General features: G+C 33.2%; 1 protein-coding gene across 1 annotated transcript in view; it reads right to left on the reverse strand.

The window, feature by feature from the left end:
* Positions 1–15,826, reverse strand: part of LOC141332534 (adhesion G protein-coupled receptor L3-like) — a gene marked incomplete at its 3' end in the record, with an annotated part of 176,426 nt that extends 160,600 nt beyond the window's left edge. Inside the window, exons 1-2 of the mRNA XM_073837662.1 lie at positions 15,676–15,826; positions 13,485–13,698 (exon numbers count right to left, since the gene is read on the reverse strand). Coding sequence (XP_073693763.1) covers positions 13,485–13,698; positions 15,676–15,826 — 365 coding nt within the window. The remainder of the gene's footprint in view (positions 1–13,484; positions 13,699–15,675) is intronic.
* Between the last annotated feature and the right edge of the window lie 3,655 nt (positions 15,827–19,481).

The following is a 19,481-nucleotide window of genomic DNA, read 5'->3' on the forward strand; positions in this document are numbered from 1 at the left end:
AACAGGGCTTAAACTCCAGAGGTAATCACACAGCGTTTGAGAGCTTTTATTGCTGTAGTGTTTTGTTTATTCTGTGTACAGATAAAACTCCACTCGACCTCTGTTTATGTGCGTGTGTGTGTGTGTGTGTGTGTGTGTGTGTGTGTGTGTGTGTGTGTGTGTGTGTGTACTCTCTTTCCATCCTGTAGCATAATAAAGACAACACAAATACTCAATCCAGAAACTCTAATACAGTTTCCACTGCCACTGTAAAAAACTATTTGTTGAGTCAACTTAAAATAATTTGTTACCTGGCTGCCTTTTTTAAGTTCAGTCAACTCAAAAAAGTCAACTTGAAATGTTAAGTTGTACTAAGTGACAATTTGGATATGTGAGTTGATTCAACTTAAAATTTTAAGGCAGCCAGGTAACTTACCCAGATTTTAAGTTTAACAAACCAAATTTGTTGTTAACTCAACTCAAATAAGTTGTCACTTAGTACAACATAACATTTTAAGCTGACTAAACGTATATGAGTTGACTGAACTTAAAATTTTAAGGCAGCAGGGTGTGCTTTTTTTGTTGTGCTTTTTTTTAAGCAGAAACTTAAAAATCTGTGAAGTTGGATATCGTTTGAATTTTATTGATTCTGATTCCGATTCTGCTTATCAATTCTGATTCTTATCAGTTCCCAGGTTTGATTCCAAAAAAAAACATCAGACAACTACACCAAATAAAATGTATGAATGAATGATTTAATGACTCACTCATAAAGAATGATTGAACAAATCTGTTGAATGAATGATTCAAAGACAAATAGATTTTAACAGTCACTTGTTGCCACCTACTGGTGTAACAATGTAATTGATACTTTATTTCAAGTGTTAAATTACTTTCAAATGGTCATTTAATGTATTTGATTCTACTGGAACTGGAATTGGAAGTACAGTGGCATGCAAAAGTTTGGGAACCCCTTGTAGAATCTTTGAAAATGTGAATAATTTTCACAAAATAAGAGAGATCATACAAAATGCATGTTATTTTGTTTGTGCATGTTTCCATGGTTCTTAATTTTGTATGTGGTTACCTGATGATCTACCTGAAAATATCCAAGTCCTGCAGATTGTTTAGTTTTCCTGCAACTTTTGCATATTTGAACACTTTCCAGCCATGACTGTATGATTTTGAGATCCATCTTTTCACACTGAAGACAACTGGGTGACTCGTATGCAACTATTACAGAAGGTTCAAACATTCACTGATGCTTCAGAAGGAAAAAAACAATGCGTAAACTGTTTTTTTCTTATTTTGTTGAAACATCTTTTTTTCCATTTAGTACTGCCCTTTGGAAGCAACAGAAGATACATGCAACATTTCCTGGAAGACAAATTAAGTACAATTTACCTTGATCTTCAAATTCAAAAAGTTTGAAGTTTGCTCTTAATGCATCGTGTTTCCTTCTGAAGCATCAGTGAGTGTTTGAACCTTTTGTAATAGTTGCATATGAGTCCCTCATATGTCCTTAGTGTGAAAAACGTTCACATACCACTATATGTGATTCCAGAATTGGAATCGATTTTAAATTCCCAACCTTTAATTTCAGAAATAACTCAAGCATTGTTTTTTTTTTGTTTTTTTTTTGTTTTTTTGTCCCAAAGTTCCACTTATAATGCAATTGCAAGTTCTAACACCAAAAACAGCCATAATATTTTCATCTTCTTCAACATGTCCTAACCAAGAATGATTTGCGTAAAATACTGTGCATGCAACATAATGAATGGATGGATATACAGTTATGAGCAGGTTTTTTGACCAACAAGATTTAAGCTACACTGTTTGCAAATGATGCAATGCTTCAGCAACAACATGTTAGTGTATTTTTGGATAAAAGTTCTATTTAAAAGTAACTAAACAGAAGACTTCTGTCATTCTGTGTTTTTGAACGTAAGATTTAATGCTGTTTGTTTGTATTTGAGGACATTTATTGAATTGTTCTTCTTCACTGCACACAAACCCTTGATTTTAGGAGTTCTATGTGAAGATTGTACAAGCATATAAAAGGCACACTTTGGCCTTACAGGTTTGTGTGAATGTTTGCAGAAGTCGCGTTCGTATCGGCACAGGTGAACACACCGAGGGATTTAGAGGATGAAGGGAGATGTATTTGTAATCTAAATCTGTGTGTTTCCCTCTCAGCTTTCTGCTTTTCTTTCACAATAAAAAGACAAAGAACATAAACATTCAATGATGCAGAGAAATCATTTTCTGACTCACTTTGAGCCCATGAAATAAAAACTGATTGTCAGTTCACGTCAGTTGAAGTCATCTATCTAGTAATGTACTCCTAAAAGTCGACAAATTTAATCGTTAGCTGCTGTGTAGATTTAAAATTTAGCTTTTATCTTCTGGAAACACAAATCTGTCATAAATCATAAATATAGTTTTTACATAAAATCATTAAAATAGTTTAAAAGAACATTTCGAAAAAATAAAGAAATGAAATGCGACTTAAGTGAGAGAGACAAATGTGTAATTACAAATGTATTTATGACAAACTAGTTTCAATAGAAATGACATTAAAGTATACACTGCAAAAAATGCTTTTCTTACTTAGATTTTTTGTCTTGTTTCCAGCCAAAATATCTAAAAATTCTTAAATCAGGAAAGATTTTCTAGAAAAAGTTATTGTCTTGTTTTTAGAAAAACAAGTCAAAATTAAGTGAGTTTTTGCTTAAAACAAGCAAAATAATCCGTCAATGGGGTAAGAAAAATAATCTAGTTGTCTGCTTGAAATAAGATTTTTTTTTACCCCATTGGCAGAATATTTTAGCTTGTTTTAAGCAAAAACTCACTTAATTTTGACTTGTTTTTACTAAAAACAAGACAATAATTTTTACTTGTCTAGAAAATCCTTCCTGATTCAAGAATTTTTTGATATTTTGTAAGAAAAGCATTTTTTACAGTGTATTGTAGTTTATCGTAAATTCAGTACATTCAGCAGTATTTTAACCGTATTTCAAAAAGAATAGAAGTCGTTTTAATGAAACTGCATTCTAACTCCTGCTTAAGTGTGTCAAAAAGCACTCTGAAGTTGATTATTAATAACTGATTATAAATTATAATGCATTTTTATTAAATTCAATCAACATGCAATTAAGTGTCTAAAAGCATTATTTCACACTTAAGTATATTCAATGCAAAAATGCTTTTCTTACTTAGATTTTTTGTCTTGTTTCCAACCAAAATATCTAAAACTTCTTAAATCAAGAAGGATTTTTTAGACAAGTAAAAATTATTTTCTTTTTAGAAAAAAAAAAAAAAAACAAGTCAAAATTAAGTGCGTTTTTCATTGAATGGGGTAAGAAATATAATCTTGTTTTCTGTTTGAAATTAGATTTTTTGCTTACTCAATTGGCAGATTATTTTGCTTGTTCTAAGCAAAATCAAATTTTGACTTGTTTTTTTTTTTTTTTTGAAAACAACAAAATTTTTACTTGTCTAGAAAATCCTTCTTAATTTAAGAACTTTTAGATATTCTGGCTGAAAACAAGACAACAAATCAAAGTAAGAAAAGCATTTTTTGAAGTGAGTATGCTTAAGGGTGAAATTAATGTAATGTTTTTAATTAGACACTAAATTGAATTTAATGAAAACGCATTATAACTTATAATCAATTGAACTTCAGAGTGCTTTTTGACACACTCAAGCAAATGCAAATTCTTTAAAACGGCTTCTGTTCTTTTTGAAATACGGTTAAAATCCTGCTAAATGTACTGACAAGCATTTACGATATAAACTACAATATACGTTAATGTCATTTCTATTGAAACGTGTGTCATTTATTTAAATACTTAAGTAATTACACATTCGTCTCTCTCACTTAAGTAACATTTCATTTCTTTAATATGATATGCAAGTACAGTTAAAAAAAAGGAATAAATGAGTGCACTTCTTTTTCCACAAGGGGCAGTAAATCACAGTTCATAACTGTGATGTAAGCAAAGCGCTGCTGGCCAATGTAGTAAATGCTAGTAAATGGTTACAGGAAGGAAACCTGTGGTTGTCATTCATGAGGGCTTTAAACATATGTCAGAAAATCTGCACATCTGGATCCTCACAGACGGTGACAGATCGTCGTGTTTATTGAGATCAGGTGAATGAAGTGTGTTCAAAGGCAAGTACCTTGTCAAGTACCTGACACCTCAAGCTTGTCTGAGAGAGAGAGAGAGAGAGAGATATGATCTAAGGCTTATTTAAGGTGTGCAATAGCGTTTCCTGATGCGCACAGATTGAGGAACCCAACGCAGGCATTAATGTCCATGTAGATATCGCTGCTGAAGCTGAAGAAGTAACAGCAAGTCTGTGAGCAACTAGTGTGTATTTGATTCAAACCATTTAATTTTCATTTTTTAAAGTTAAAGCTTAGTTTGATAGCCTAGATGTGCACAATTAAATGGATTACTAGATTACTTGAAATAAACTGTCATGCTATTATTAAAACTAATCCATAAAAAATTTAATTGCTAATTGAAACTAAAATATACTTTAAATAAAAAGTAATATAAAATACTTAAACGTATTTTATTTCAGCGAACTGCCAAAGCAAAACTTCTCATTTTTTTTATTTAGTTTAACCTGATGTACAAAATGTAAAATCTAATTCAAACTATATAGCAATCACTGTATGTTTTTTTTAAAATAATGGCAAAAACAGTATAAAATAACAAAAATTTTAACTAATATTAAAATTAAAACAGAAAATATACAAATGCAATATACAGTAATAAATAAATACTTAATGAAAAATATTAATAAAAACTATACTAAAATGTCATACTGCAAAACGTGCTTTTCTTACTTAGACTTTTTGTCTTGTTTCAAGCCAAAATATCTAAAAAAAAAAAAAATCTTAAATCTAGACGGTTTTTCTAGAAAAGTAAAGATTTTTGTCTTGTTTTTAGAAAAAAAATAATTTAAAATTAAATGAGTTTTTGCTTTAAACAAGAAAAATAATCTGACAGTGGGATAAGAGAAATAATTTAGTCGTCTGCTTGAAATAAGATTATTTTTCCAACCCCAGTGGAATATTATTTTGCTTTTTTTTTTTTTTTTTTTCAGAAAACAAGACAATAATTTTTACTTGTCTAGAAAAAATTTGTATATTTTGGCTGAAAACAAGCAAGAAAAGCATTTTGCAGTGCACTGATCAGATTAGACAAGCAATGCATTTTCAGCTCACAATCAAACAGTTGAAAACTGTTGACCAGTTTAGAGATTTTAAAGGAATATCTCAAGGAATCATTTCTTTGAATATTTGATTTACAGTATTCCTAAACTGAAATCTGTTTAAAATCAACAATGCTTTCATTGCGTAAGTGAAGGCAGAAATCAGATTTGTAGCATTCCTCCTTCACCAACTTAAATCACGACTGATGCAATTCACTGCAGCATTCATCACACACACACACACACACACACACACACACACACACACACACACACACACACACACACACACACACACACACACACACACACACACACACACACACACACACACACTTCTTCTAAACTGTGAAGAATCACTCAATGATATCTCAAACACCTGCGTATAAATCTATCAGCCTGTCAGAGTTTCTCGGCAAACTGTTTTATGTTACGCTGCGCCTGAAATATTTCTGCTTCTTCTGCTTAAAAACCTTCTTTAGAGTCTTTTTAATTAAATAAATATGTATTTTTAATTAAAAAAAATATTTGATTTATTTTAAAAAGGGTCTTAAAGCTATTTTTATTTATTCAAGTTTGAAATGGCTATTGCCTCTGGATATTAGCTGTGTGTGTTCGTGAGATGAAGCCGCACAAGCAAGCAGACAGGTGGCTTGCGGCCTGGAAAAAGCAGATCTATTCCCAGGAGGACAGAATTCCACAAAATAAAGAGTAGCGCTTCCGAATTGAGCTATCAGATTACTCGAGCAAGAGCCGTGTGCGTTCAGATCCCGAGGACCTCTGCCAGTCGCGGAGCACACAACCACAGACAAAGAGAAAATAATATGACACAGATGTGGGCAGAAGTGAATCTTATTTGCTAATTTTTAAACTCCAGTGGACAGTAACGCTGCCCTCAGAATGCGGTTTGTTACATAAACCCTGGAAAATCTGATCTTAAGCACTTGACAATAAACAGACAAACAGAGAGACAAAAGCAGCAATATAGAGAATACCAGACTTGACATGTGAGTATGTCTGGTCTGAGAAACAAGCGTCGTCAACTGCTGCATTTTCCAACAATTCAATTCAGCTCAGTACAAGCATAACAGAATTTAAAATTTTTAAAGCAAAAACGGAAAAAAATAAATAAATAGAAAGATAAAATATATTGCATGACAAAATTTAGAATTGCGAAAATGATATAAATTCTATTTCTATTGTTAGAAATCAATAAAATATAGTTTATTTTATGATAATACCCTTAACTCATTATAATATATTTTAGTATATTTTAAGAATGTTTGCAGAGACATTTCGCTGAAACTCTACTTGATACATTACATTCTATTGGAACTCTACATGACACATTATATGGAAACTCATACATTCCACATAACTCTGCATGATACATTCTACTGAAACTGCATGTCATTCTACTAAAACTCTACATGACACATTCTATGGAAACTCTACATGATACATCCTACTGAATCTCTACATGACACATTTTATGGAAACTCTGTTGTACCTATCACTGAAACTCTACTTGATACATTACATTCTACTGAAACTCTACATGACACATTCTATTGGAACTCTATGTGACATTCTATTGAAACTCTATGACATTCACTGAAATTCTACTGAAATGCTATGTGACATTCTACTAATACGCTATATATCATATTCTACTGAAACTCTATGTGACACATTTAACAAAAAAAATCTATGTGACACATTCTACTGGAACTCTATGTGACATTCTACTGAAATTCCACAGAAAAGATACTACTGAAACTCTGTGAAATTCTACTCAAATTCTGTGACACATTCTACAGAAACTATAAGTGATATCTACTAAAAAGCTATGCGTCATATTCTACTAAAACTCTACGTGACACATTCAACTGAAACTCTAGATGACATTCTACTGAAATGCTATGTGACATTCTACTAAAACACATTCTATGGAAACTCTACATGATACATTCTACTGAATCTCTACATGACACATTTTATGGAAACTCTGTTATACCTTTCACTGAAACTCTACTTGATACAGTACATTCTACTGAATCTCTACATGACACATTCTATGGAAACTCTGTTATACCTTTCACTGAAACTCTACTTGATACAGTACATTCTACTGAAACTCTACATGACACATTCTACTGAAACTGCATGACACATTCTATCGGAACTCTATGTGACATTCTATTGAAACTCTATGACATTCACTGGAATTCTATGTCATATTCTACTAAAACTCTACACGACACATTCTACTGAAACTCTGTTACATTCTATGCAATATAGAGAATATGAGACTTGACATGTGAGTATGTCTGGTCTGAGAAACAAGCGTCATCAGCTGCTGCATTTTCCAACAATTCAATTCAGCTCTGTACCAGCAAATTTAGAATTATGAAAGCAATAACGGAAAAAGAAAATATATTGCATGGCAAAATTTAGAATTGAAAAACAGATATAAATTCTATTTCTATTGATAGAAATCAATCAAATGTTTTGGTATATTTTATGACGATACCTTCATAATAATACCTTTTACTCATTATAATATATTTTAGTATATTTTAAGCATATTTTCAGGGGCATTTCACTGATTACTCTTCACTTTAAAAGTATTCTCGTATGTGAAGTGAAAGTATGATAGATTTTATATGTGCTCTCTTACTTTCTCTGTTTGGATTTTCCTCTTGTCTTCTGTCTAATAGGCTTAAAGGGTAAGTGGAATGGAAGCGTTTGAGTTTGTTGCGTCTCTGGAGGAGAGCTTTGCCTCCTCTCATCTCTGCACATGTTAATGAGGCTGGAGACACAGAAGAACAGCTCACGCTACAGGATTCCCCTCAACAACTCAACTCGCGCTTCACTGAGGCTGGGTTGACAATTTCAATTCCTTGATTTTAATAAGCAATAAGCTTTGTGATTTGTTACTCTTTAGCACTCTACTCTACACAAGACATTCTACTGAAACTGAAACTGAAACATTCGCCTAAAACTCATACTAAAAATTCTACGGCATAATCTAAAACTGTACATAACACATTTTACTGAAACTCTACATGACACATTTTACGGGAACTCTGTGATACATTCTACAGAAACTCTGTGACATTCTACTGAAGCTCTACATGACACATTCTACTGAATCTGCAAGACATTCTACAGAAACTATACATGATACATTCTACTAAAGTTCTACATTACACATTCTACGGAAACCCTGTGATACATTTCACTGAAACTCTACATGATAAAGTACATTCTACTGAAAATCTTCATGACACCTTTTAACGAAACTGTGATGCATTCTACTAAAACTCTACAAGACACATTTTACTAAATCTCTACATGATATTCTACTGAAAATCTACATGACACGTTCTACTGAATCTCTGCATGACACATTCTGTCGGAACTCTATGTGACATTCTATTGAAACTCTATGACATTCTACTGAAATTCTATGTCATATTCTACTGAAACTCTACATGCCACATTTTTTTTTTTACTAAAAATGCATGACACATTCTATTGGAACTCTACGTGACATTCTACTGAAACCATGACATTCACTAAAATTCTATGTCATATTCTACTAAAACTCTACATGACACATTCTACTGAATCTCTGTGACATTCTACTGAAATGCTACATGTCATATTTTACTGAAACTCTACGAGACACATTCAACTGAAACTCTACGTGACACATTATATTCAAACTCTATGTGACATTCTACTGAAACTCTACATGACACATTGGCCCGAGAATCTACATGACACATTCTACTAAAACTCTATGTGGCATTCTACTGAAATTCAACATAAAAATACTACTGAAACTTTATGTGATATTCTACTGAAATGCAACATTTGATATTCTACTAAAACTCTACACTACATATTCTACTGAAACTCTGCATGACGCATTCTATTGGGAACTCTACATGACACATTCTACTGACACTCTATGTGACATTCTACAGAAACTCTGTGCTATTCTACTGAAACTTTACATGATACATTTTACTGAACCTCTAGATGACATATTCTATTGAATCTCTACATGAAATATTGTACTGATACTCTGACATTCTACTGAAATTACACAGAAAAAATACTACTGAAACTCTGAAATTCTTCTCAAATTCTATGTGACACATTCTACTGAAACTATAGGTGACATTCTACTAAAACGTGTCATATTCTACTAAAACTCTACGTGACACATTCAACTGAAACTCTACATAACACACTCTACTGAAACTCTAAGTGACATTCTACTGAAACGCTATGTGACATTCTACTAAAAAGCTATATGGCATATTCTACTGAAACTCTATGTGACACATTCAAATTAAACTGTGACATTCTACTGAAATTCCACAGAAAAAATACTACTGAAACTCTGAAATTCTACTCAAATTTTATGTGACATTCTACTCAAATTCCACAGAATTAAAAACTACTGAAACTCTGAAATTCTTCTCAAATTCTATGTGACACATTCTGCTAAAACTATAGGTGACATTCTACTAAAATGCTGTCATATTCTACTAAAACTCTATGTAACACATTCTACTGAAACTCTAGATGACATTCTACTGAAACGCTACTGTATATTTAATATTCTACTAAAACTCTGACACATTATACTGAAACTATGTGACATTGTACTGAAACTCTATGTGACATTGTACTGAAACTCTATGAGACATTCTACTGAAACGCTATGTGACATTGTACTGAAACTCTATGACACATTCTACTGAAACTCTATGTGACATTGTACTGAAACTCTATGAGACATTCTACTGAAACGCTATGTGACATTGTACTGAAACTCTATGACACATTATACTGAAACTCTATGTGACATTGTACTGAAACTCTATGAGACATTCTACTGAAACTCTATGACACATTATACTGAAACTCTATGTGACATTGTACTGAAACTCTATGAGACATTCTACTGAAACTCTATGTGACATTCTACTGAAACTCTATGTGACATTGTACTGAAACTCTGACACATTATACTGAAATTCTATGTGACATTGTACTGAAACTCTATGAGACATTCAACTGAAACTCTATGTGACATTGTACTGAAACTCTATGAGACATTCTACTGAAACGCTATGTGACATTCTACTGAAACTCTATGAGACATTCTACTGAAACTCTATGAGACATTCTACTGAAACTCTATGTGACATTCTACTGAAACTCTATGACACATTATACTGAAACTCTATGAGACATTCTACTGAAACGCTATGTGACATTCTACTGAAACTCTATGAGACATTCTACTGAAACTCTATGTGACATTCTACTGAAACTCTATGACACATTATACTGAAACTCTATGTGACATTGTACTGAAACTCTATGAGACATTCTACTGAAACTCTATGTGACATTCTACTGAAACTCTATGTGACATTGTACTGAAACTCTATGACACATTATACTGAAATTCTATGTGACATTGTACTGAAACTCTATGAGACATTCAACTGAAACTCTATGTGACATTGTACTGAAACTCTATGAGACATTCTACTGAAACGCTATGTGACATTCTACTGAAACTCTATGAGACATTCTACTGAAACTCTATGTGACATTCTACTGAAACTCTATGACACATTATACTGAAACTCTATGAGACATTCTACTGAAACGCTATGTGACATTCTACTGAAACTCTATGAGACATTCTACTGAAACTCTATGTGACATTCTACTGAAACTCTATGACACATTATACTGAAACTCTATGAGACATTCTACTGAAACTCTATGACACATTATACTGAAACTCTATGAGACATTCTACTGAAACGCTATGTGACATTCTACTGAAACTCTATGAGACATTCTACTGAAACTCTATGTGACATTCTACTGAAACTCTATGACACATTATACTGAAACTCTATGTGACATTGTACTGAAACTCTATGAGACATTCTACTGAAACTCTATGTGACATTCTACTGAAACTCTATGTGACATTGTACTGAAACTCTATGACACATTATACTGAAATTCTATGTGACATTGTACTGAAACTCTATGAGACATTCAACTGAAACTCTATGTGACATTGTACTGAAACTCTATGAGACATTCTACTGAAACGCTATGTGACATTCTACTGAAACTCTATGAGACATTCTACTGAAACTCTATGTGACATTCTACTGAAACTCTATGTGACACACTGGACTGAAACTCTACATGAAGTTCTAAGTGACACATTCTACTGAAACTACGTGATATTTTACTGAAACTATACTTGAAATATTCATAACTGAGCTCAAGCCGAGCCTCAGTTTGAGCCTCCACTGAGGACAGCAAGCCAAGTTTGTGTAGCATTAACCACCAGGACTGGATAGGTAGGTGAACTCGTGAACTGTATTAAAATTCAGAATCATGCATTGTACAGAAATTCTACAACATTGTACTACAACTGTACATGGCACTTTTCAAAACTATGTAACTCTAATGAACCTCTACAACATTACTAAAACTCTACAACACTCCAATCAAACTCTGTACAACATCCATTCCAACTCTATCAGACCCTCTACTGAAATCTTTTCTATTCAAATTCCCCACACTTAACGTGATTACGTGCATGAGGTTAGAGGTTTGCTGTAGAGAAAAATGCCATTGTTCTGCACTAGATGGGCACGGTTACTGTTTGTTATCATGCTGTGTTGCTGAGCAGCTGCTTTAATTTATTTCAGCAACAGAATGGAGAATACACACAGGAACAATTACAGACACACTACGCTCTGATCCCAGTCTGTCTGACTCTTCCACTCCACCGAGGTGTGATGAGTGTCAGGCTGCATGAAATGCTGAGGAAAACGATAGGGAGGGCCGGGAAAACAGCAGCCAAAAGAGAAAGCAGCACAGCAGGCTTTAATAAGCCAAATCTGCATCAGTGTATCACACACAGCATGCGGTGCAGCGGCAGCTAATCCAAAGGTTGCTGGTTCAAACCCCTGAAGGCTTGATTCATGGACTCAAGGATTGCTAAGGTATCCTATATCTTATTACCTACATCACTGTGCTCTTGAGTGGAGCACTTAAACCCAGACTGCTCCGGGGGGATGTTTCCTGTCGTAATTGTACTTTGATACGTCGCTGGGTAAGAAAGTGCAAGGTAAATAAGTAGCACACAAAAACAGAAAGCCTTAATTCACATGCTCTACGGAAATACAAACACGCCTCAAGCTATGCAAGCTTGATTTCATGCACATAGAATAAACCTACACAACACACTTTCGAAACTCTACACAGTATAATTATTATTATTTTTTTTTTTTTTTTTTTTTTTTGCATATACACTACTGGTGAAAAGTATGGAATAATTCATATTTCTTTATTTATTTTTTTAAAAATATCTTCAAATCACCAGGGGCTGCATTTATTTGATCAAAAATACCATAAAAATTTTTAAAATTGGTGAACTTTTATTGCTATTTAAAATAGCCGTCTTCTATGTGAATATATTGTAAAATGTAATTTATTCCTGTGATCAAAGCTGAATTTTTCAGCATCATTACTCCAGTCTTCAATGTCACATGATCCTTCAGAAATCATTCTAATATGCTGATTGGCTATTCAAGAAACATTTCTGATTATTATCAATGTTGAATTATTTTGTGGATATACACTACCATCTTAATATAATATTTTTGCTATCTATTTTAGATAGCAATCATTTTTCACAATTAGGGCTGTGCAATAATGATTAATAATGCATTATTCATAATTCATTATATAATGCGCTATTCGAAATAATCATTTAATCGCTCATTTTGATTCTGATTCTAGTATAACTAGCATACAAGCACCCTTACAACAACTTCTGAAAGTGAACGGCAGTGTTTTACTCTAGCATTACATAAAAATGTAATTTTAACATTATTGCAATCATTTTAACATCAGTTTAGGAACTGAATAATAAACAGGAAGAATGAAACACTGCTTAGTCTTCAGTCTATGAATTCAGCACGCACTGATTCTTATTTAAGCTACAAAAGCTATTCATGCAAGGACATTTAGTGATTTTCACATATGCACATGAGCAATATTTCGATAATTGCGATATAGTGCAGAGCCCTATTGACAATATTGCTTTTTCTTTCTGTATTTTTGATCAAATAAATACAGGTAAGCATAAAAGCATTAAACATTCTAAACTATTAAGAACTTTTGACTGGTAGTTTAAGTTTTTGGCTCACCTCTGGCTCATGATCTTGTACGCATCTGGCAAATAACAGCGCGTGTTCTCCATCTGAGCGGGGTCGGCGTCGCAGATTTTGTCATCCGTTCTCCCATAATTTGCACTCTCGATCATGATGACGTCCGTGCCGGGACAGCGCAGCTCGATCGGGTAACTTTCACAGGACAGCTCCCGCCGTACAACTGCCATGGGCACCGGTGCACGACTGAATGCTGCAAAAACCAAGAGGAGACAATCAGTAAAATAAAAACTACATGCTCTCAAACCTTTTAGAGACCAGCCAAGAGGAATTTATTTATGAGAATAAGACACATTATAATAAACCTCGTTTAAATTGAAATGAATGAGAAATAATTAAATTGAACACACGTCTGCTGATAGTGAATAAGACACATCATATTCTTGTGTGGAAACCCTGGGTTTCGCAACAGTTCAGTGAATTCGTCCTCAGGTCTTTTCAGATAATTCTGGATGAAGTAGCAGAACACACATAACAGGATCTAAGATCATTTCTCTGCTGTAAATCTGTCCAGATCAGAGTGTTTAGTCCCAGCTGATGGACTAAAGCTCAGCTTGTGTTCAGCTCAAGCCCAAGGGTTTAGCTTAGGGGACAGTAAAACCTTGATTCGGTGGTCACTGAAGTATTTCTGTGTGGATTTGGAGGTTTGCTGTCATGATGGAAGAGCTGAGAGTCTCCTGGCACAGACAGCAACGTTTTGATTTAAAGTCTCAAGGCATTTGATGGATCCCACAGGCATGTCTGATATTCCCTGAATGTAAGTGAGAAAGCCACCATATGCTGTCAAATAAAAGTGTGTATATCTGTGTATTTACAATTCAGCAACATGAATCAGAATAGACTGAAAGAGAAAGCATGCAATCAAAAACTTTGTGGACTAGAGATGCATGAATATGTGCAAGACAGTATTAAGTTATATGTATGAGCAACTCAATTCAATATCTGAGTCAGAAATGTACAGAATGTACAGAAACTTATAGAAAGACTAGTTTAAGGGAAAGTTTGCTTCATGCTCATTTGATGCAATGTTTGCCTCTGGGATTGCATCATAAAGGCTGTTAGAAAATCTGTGCAAATCACAAAATGACGCACAAATCAGTTGCTTGCTGGAAAAGTGTGAATTATTTACATTAATTGCTTGTTTTGTATATAAATCACACTTTTTGCATGTTAATCCATAGATTTAAATCGTTTAAATGGTTTTTATCACGACCATCTTCATTATCACCACTGAATTCTAAGTTAATCGGTAATCTTTTCAATGGATAATTGATTTATAAGATTTTTAGTAGTACATTTTTAATAACAGAAGTAATTAGACAAATAAATCAAACAATCAACAGTTTTTTTTTTTTTTTTTTTTTTTTTAAAGGGTTGAAATCACTATATATTACACGGTGGTCACTAAAATAAAAAAAAATAGTCATAGTTTTATTTTGAAGAATTTCTGAGGTAAATATCAGGTAAATACACTGTAAAATGCTTTTCTTACTTTGATTTTTTTTTTGTCTTGTTTCCAGCCAAAATATATATAATATATATAAAATATATATAATTCTTAAATCATGATTTTTCTAGACAAGCAAAAATTTTTTTTTTTTTTTTTTTTTTTTGTTTACAGAAAAAAAAACAAATCAAAATTAAGTCTGCCAATGGGGTAAGAAAAAAATCTTATTTCAGACAGGAAACAAGATTATTTTTCTTACCCCATTGGCAGATTATTTAGCTTGTTTCAAGCAAAAACACACTTAATTTTGACTTGTTTTTTTTTTTTCTGAAAACAAGAATTTTTACTTGTGTAGAAAATCCTTCTTGATTTAAGAATCTTTAGTCTGGAAACAAGACAAAAAACCTAAGTAAGAAAAGCTTTTTTTTTTTTTTTTTTTTTTTTTTGCAATGTAGACAGCCATAATTATGATTTAATTGCTTGACTTCAATTTTTAGACTTTTGCCGTTTTACTTTTAATAGGCTAATTTTATGTTAGATAATAGCTTGCCAAAGCTCAAAAAATAAATACATCAACAAACATGGTAAGCTAACAGCGTGAAAAAAGTGTAATTTGCAATTGCACCCATAAAACTATCTATGTTTGCAAATAAGTCAGTTACAAAAACTAGGCTGTCAAAACCTGATTTTCATAGTAGAAGTCCTGACACGCAGATCCTGCACTTGCTGCCCACCGCGTGCCATTGCCTTTGATTTTAATTGGCTTCCAGTTTCCGTACACCACCTTTTGTGTGAATCTCTGTTTAAGCGGAGATAGACCGAGACTGTTCTCACACTCGCGTGAACAAACACTCGCCCGCCGAGAACAGATCATTAACCACGAGACAGGACGCAGCGGAGCTCACACACACACACACACACACACACACACACACACTATCCTGTTTACTGACACTTCATAACACATATACAGCTGACAGACAGACAGAGATAGAGTTCAATCTGATGATAAAACAGACAAAAGAAATCACACTTATACTGAAGGAGGGACTTGAGTCATATCTAGAGACTTGGGATTGAACCATCCAGATCACACTTACAATTATCAATTATATTATATTAATGTTTTTACTGTCACTTTTAAACAAATTAAGTATTAATTTATTTAAAGGTCCCATATTGTCAAAATCAAAATTTTCTGGCTTTCTTCATGATAACTGAGGTCTAGGGGCTATGTAACTACCATATAAGTTTCAAAATAGTTAATCCACAGCAAACTGCACAGAGCCTGCTTAAAGTAGCTGTTACTACTATACTTTTACCATAGGCCTAATTAAACCATGGTTAATTTCCCTAAGGACAAAACATGACACATGATAATGCAAAAAAAAAAAAAAATCAGTATTAGGATTTTACTAAAGATATATTCAAGATGTAGCTATTATTGTAGGCCAACAGTTTTGACATTTAGGGAAGATAAAACAATAGCACATGGTCCTAATGCAATACTTACATTTTTATAAAAAGGTAAATGGAAGTTCAAGAGATAATTTTTAATTATTTTACGTGGCACCAGCCAGTGGATTATACTTTTTTATTGTCCATGGTTTCAGAATTTGTTGTGGGTTTTTGGGATGGCCTGGATGAGTGTGAGATTTCCCGGCCTGAAATTTTGTCCCAGTCCGCCCCTGAAACTGAAACTAACCTGATGAACGATCTGTGCTTCAGCGCTGATAGTGAGGAGTTCCTTGATCGCTGCTTTATTCCTCTTTGTATGTATTTTTTTCGTCGTGAAGAGTCGCAGGGTAACGTGCATCATCACTACAACACTGCCTTTATGGCATTTGGTTCTGGCTTTTGTTCACACAGCGCTCGTTCCCGTAATTTTCCGGAATCAGCGCGCATTGTGAAAAGGGCTTTACTAAAGCAACAGTTATGTAGCTTACTGCATTTGGTGTTTGAAAAAGAAAACACATTAATGATCATTCTGAAATATCCTGTTGAGTATCATCAAGCCACAGCAGGCTAGGCTCTGGGCTAGACTACAGCATACATGACCGTAGTTACTTGTGGTTGGCTTGGCTGTGCGTCACTCAGAAAACAACAGGCCAATCAGAAGAGAGGCTCATGAATATTAATTAGATGGCCAAAATCGACCTGTTCTTGACAGAGCTTATAAAAAAGGAGCTGTAAAAATTTATTGAGATGGATTTTGGCACTTATACCGCAAATATATGTTCTTAAGGACATCAACAACTAAAATAAACCTCCAGAAATGTGTACAATATGGGACCTTTAAAAAAAAATAATAATAATATTAAATAAAAATACATACACTGCCACTGAAAAGTCTGGGATCAGTAAGATTTTAAATGGTTTTTTTTAAATGTGTTTCTTATGCTCATCAAGGCTGCATTTATTTGATCAAAAATACAGAAAAAAATGTAATATTGTGAAATAATATTTTGATTTAAAAAAAAATGTTTTCTATGTGATTATATTTTAAAATTGAATTTATTCCTGTGATACAAAGCTGAATTTTTTATCATCATTACTCCGGTCTTTAGTGTCACATGATCCTTCGGAAATGTATTATCAAGTGTTGAAAACAGTTGTGCTGCTTAATATTTTGTTGGAACCTGATATTTTTTTTGCAGGATTCTTTAACAAATACAAAGTTGAAAAGAACAGCATTTATTTACAAAAGGAATCTTTTGTAACAATATAAACTCTAATCTAAAATCTAAAAAAAATCTAAAATTTTGGGGTCAGTAAATTTTTATTCTTTCTTTTTTTGAAAGAAATTAAAACTTTTATTCACCAAGGATGTGTTAAATCAGGGGTCCCCAAACTTTTTTCAGAGAGGGCCACCTAATTTTCTTTTCTTTAATGCAGGGCCGGGACGGTTTATAAAATAAAATTCCATGGGCCGGACTGACTACTATTATTATTTTATTATGATTTTACCTGTATTTATTATACCTTTTAATGCTAGAATAGTTTATTATTTTTTATGCACCAGACAGACAAATGATCATTTCTTTTCAAAAGATATACAGGTGCTTCTCAGTAAATTAGAATGTCATGGAAAAGTTCATTTATTTCAGTAATTCAACTCAAATTGTGAAACTTGTGTATTAAATTAATTGAATGCACGCAGAGTGAAGTAGTTTAAGTCTTTGGTTCTTTTAATTGTGATGATTTGGCTCACATTTAACAAAAAACTTCGGCCCCCGGGCCTTAGTTTGGGGACCCCTGTGTTAAATTGATTAAAAGTGATTACTTTATATATTTGTATTGTTAGAAAATATTTATATTTTGAATAAATGCTGTTCTTTTTAACCTTTTATTCATCAAGAATCCGGAAAAAAAGAATAACAGGTTCCAAAATATAAATTAAATATAAAAGCAGAACAACTGTTTCCAGCACTGATAATAACAGTAATTAATCAGCATATTAGAATTAAGTTTGAAGAAACATGTGACACTAAAAACTGAAGTAATGGCTGATAAAAAAATTCAGCTTTGCATCACAAGAATAAAAAAATGTTTTAAAATATATGAATATAGAACATTATTTTAAACTGTAATAATATTTCACAATATTATATTTTTCTGTATTTTTAATCAAGTAAACACAGCCTTGATGAGCATATAAATATTCTTTAAAAAACATTAACATTAAAAAGCGTACTAATCAGAAACTTTGGAGCGACAGTGTATATATTACTTTTCGCAATATTACTAGTCATACTGTATTTTTGATCAAATAAATGCAGCCTTAGTAAGCAGAAGACACATATTTGTTTAAAAAATATATTTAAAATCTTAATAATAACTTTTGCATACATATAACAATTCATGTGTCATTTTAAGATATGTATGTGTGTGTTTTTAGGTCTGTAGGGTCATTATAAACCAAAGCTTTTCTCTTCTTTTCCTCACCCTGACACCTGGCCAGCTCTGACATTTAAAAGTCATCATTAACATCAAAACACAAGCCAGGGGGCTCAAACACACACACATACATACAGATACACGCACAGACACACATTCCATGGGGCCTGGCCAGCCTAATCTCACAAAAGAGAGAAAATCTGCCTAAACACACAGGTCAGAAACATCAGGGTGACGGATTAGCCATGCTGAGCTAGTGTGTGTGTGTGTGTGTGTGTGTGTGTGTGTGTGTGTGTGTGTGTGTGGTGTTGACAGATGGTCTTCAGCAGTCTGATAACGCTGTCTGAAGAGTCTCTCTGCATTGTTTCATGATTCATGAGTCACAGACAAAGACAATAAAGCTCTTACCTTTTTACCTCCAGAAAAGAGCACATAAAGCTCCACCTGACATAACAAAACCCTCACACACGCCCTTCTGCTTTTTACACTCTCATTGTTGTTCCATTTAGGCTTAGAGTGAGAGTAGATCATATAGCTCCATATAAAAACAATACAGTCTTATATTGTACAACACGGAAGTATCACAGAAATCCGTTCATTAGCTGCTACGTGTAAAATAATAGAGTGAAAAC

This window comes from Garra rufa, chromosome 3 (genome assembly GCF_049309525.1).
Source record: "Garra rufa chromosome 3, GarRuf1.0, whole genome shotgun sequence".
NCBI lineage: Eukaryota > Metazoa > Chordata > Actinopteri > Cypriniformes > Cyprinidae > Garra > Garra rufa.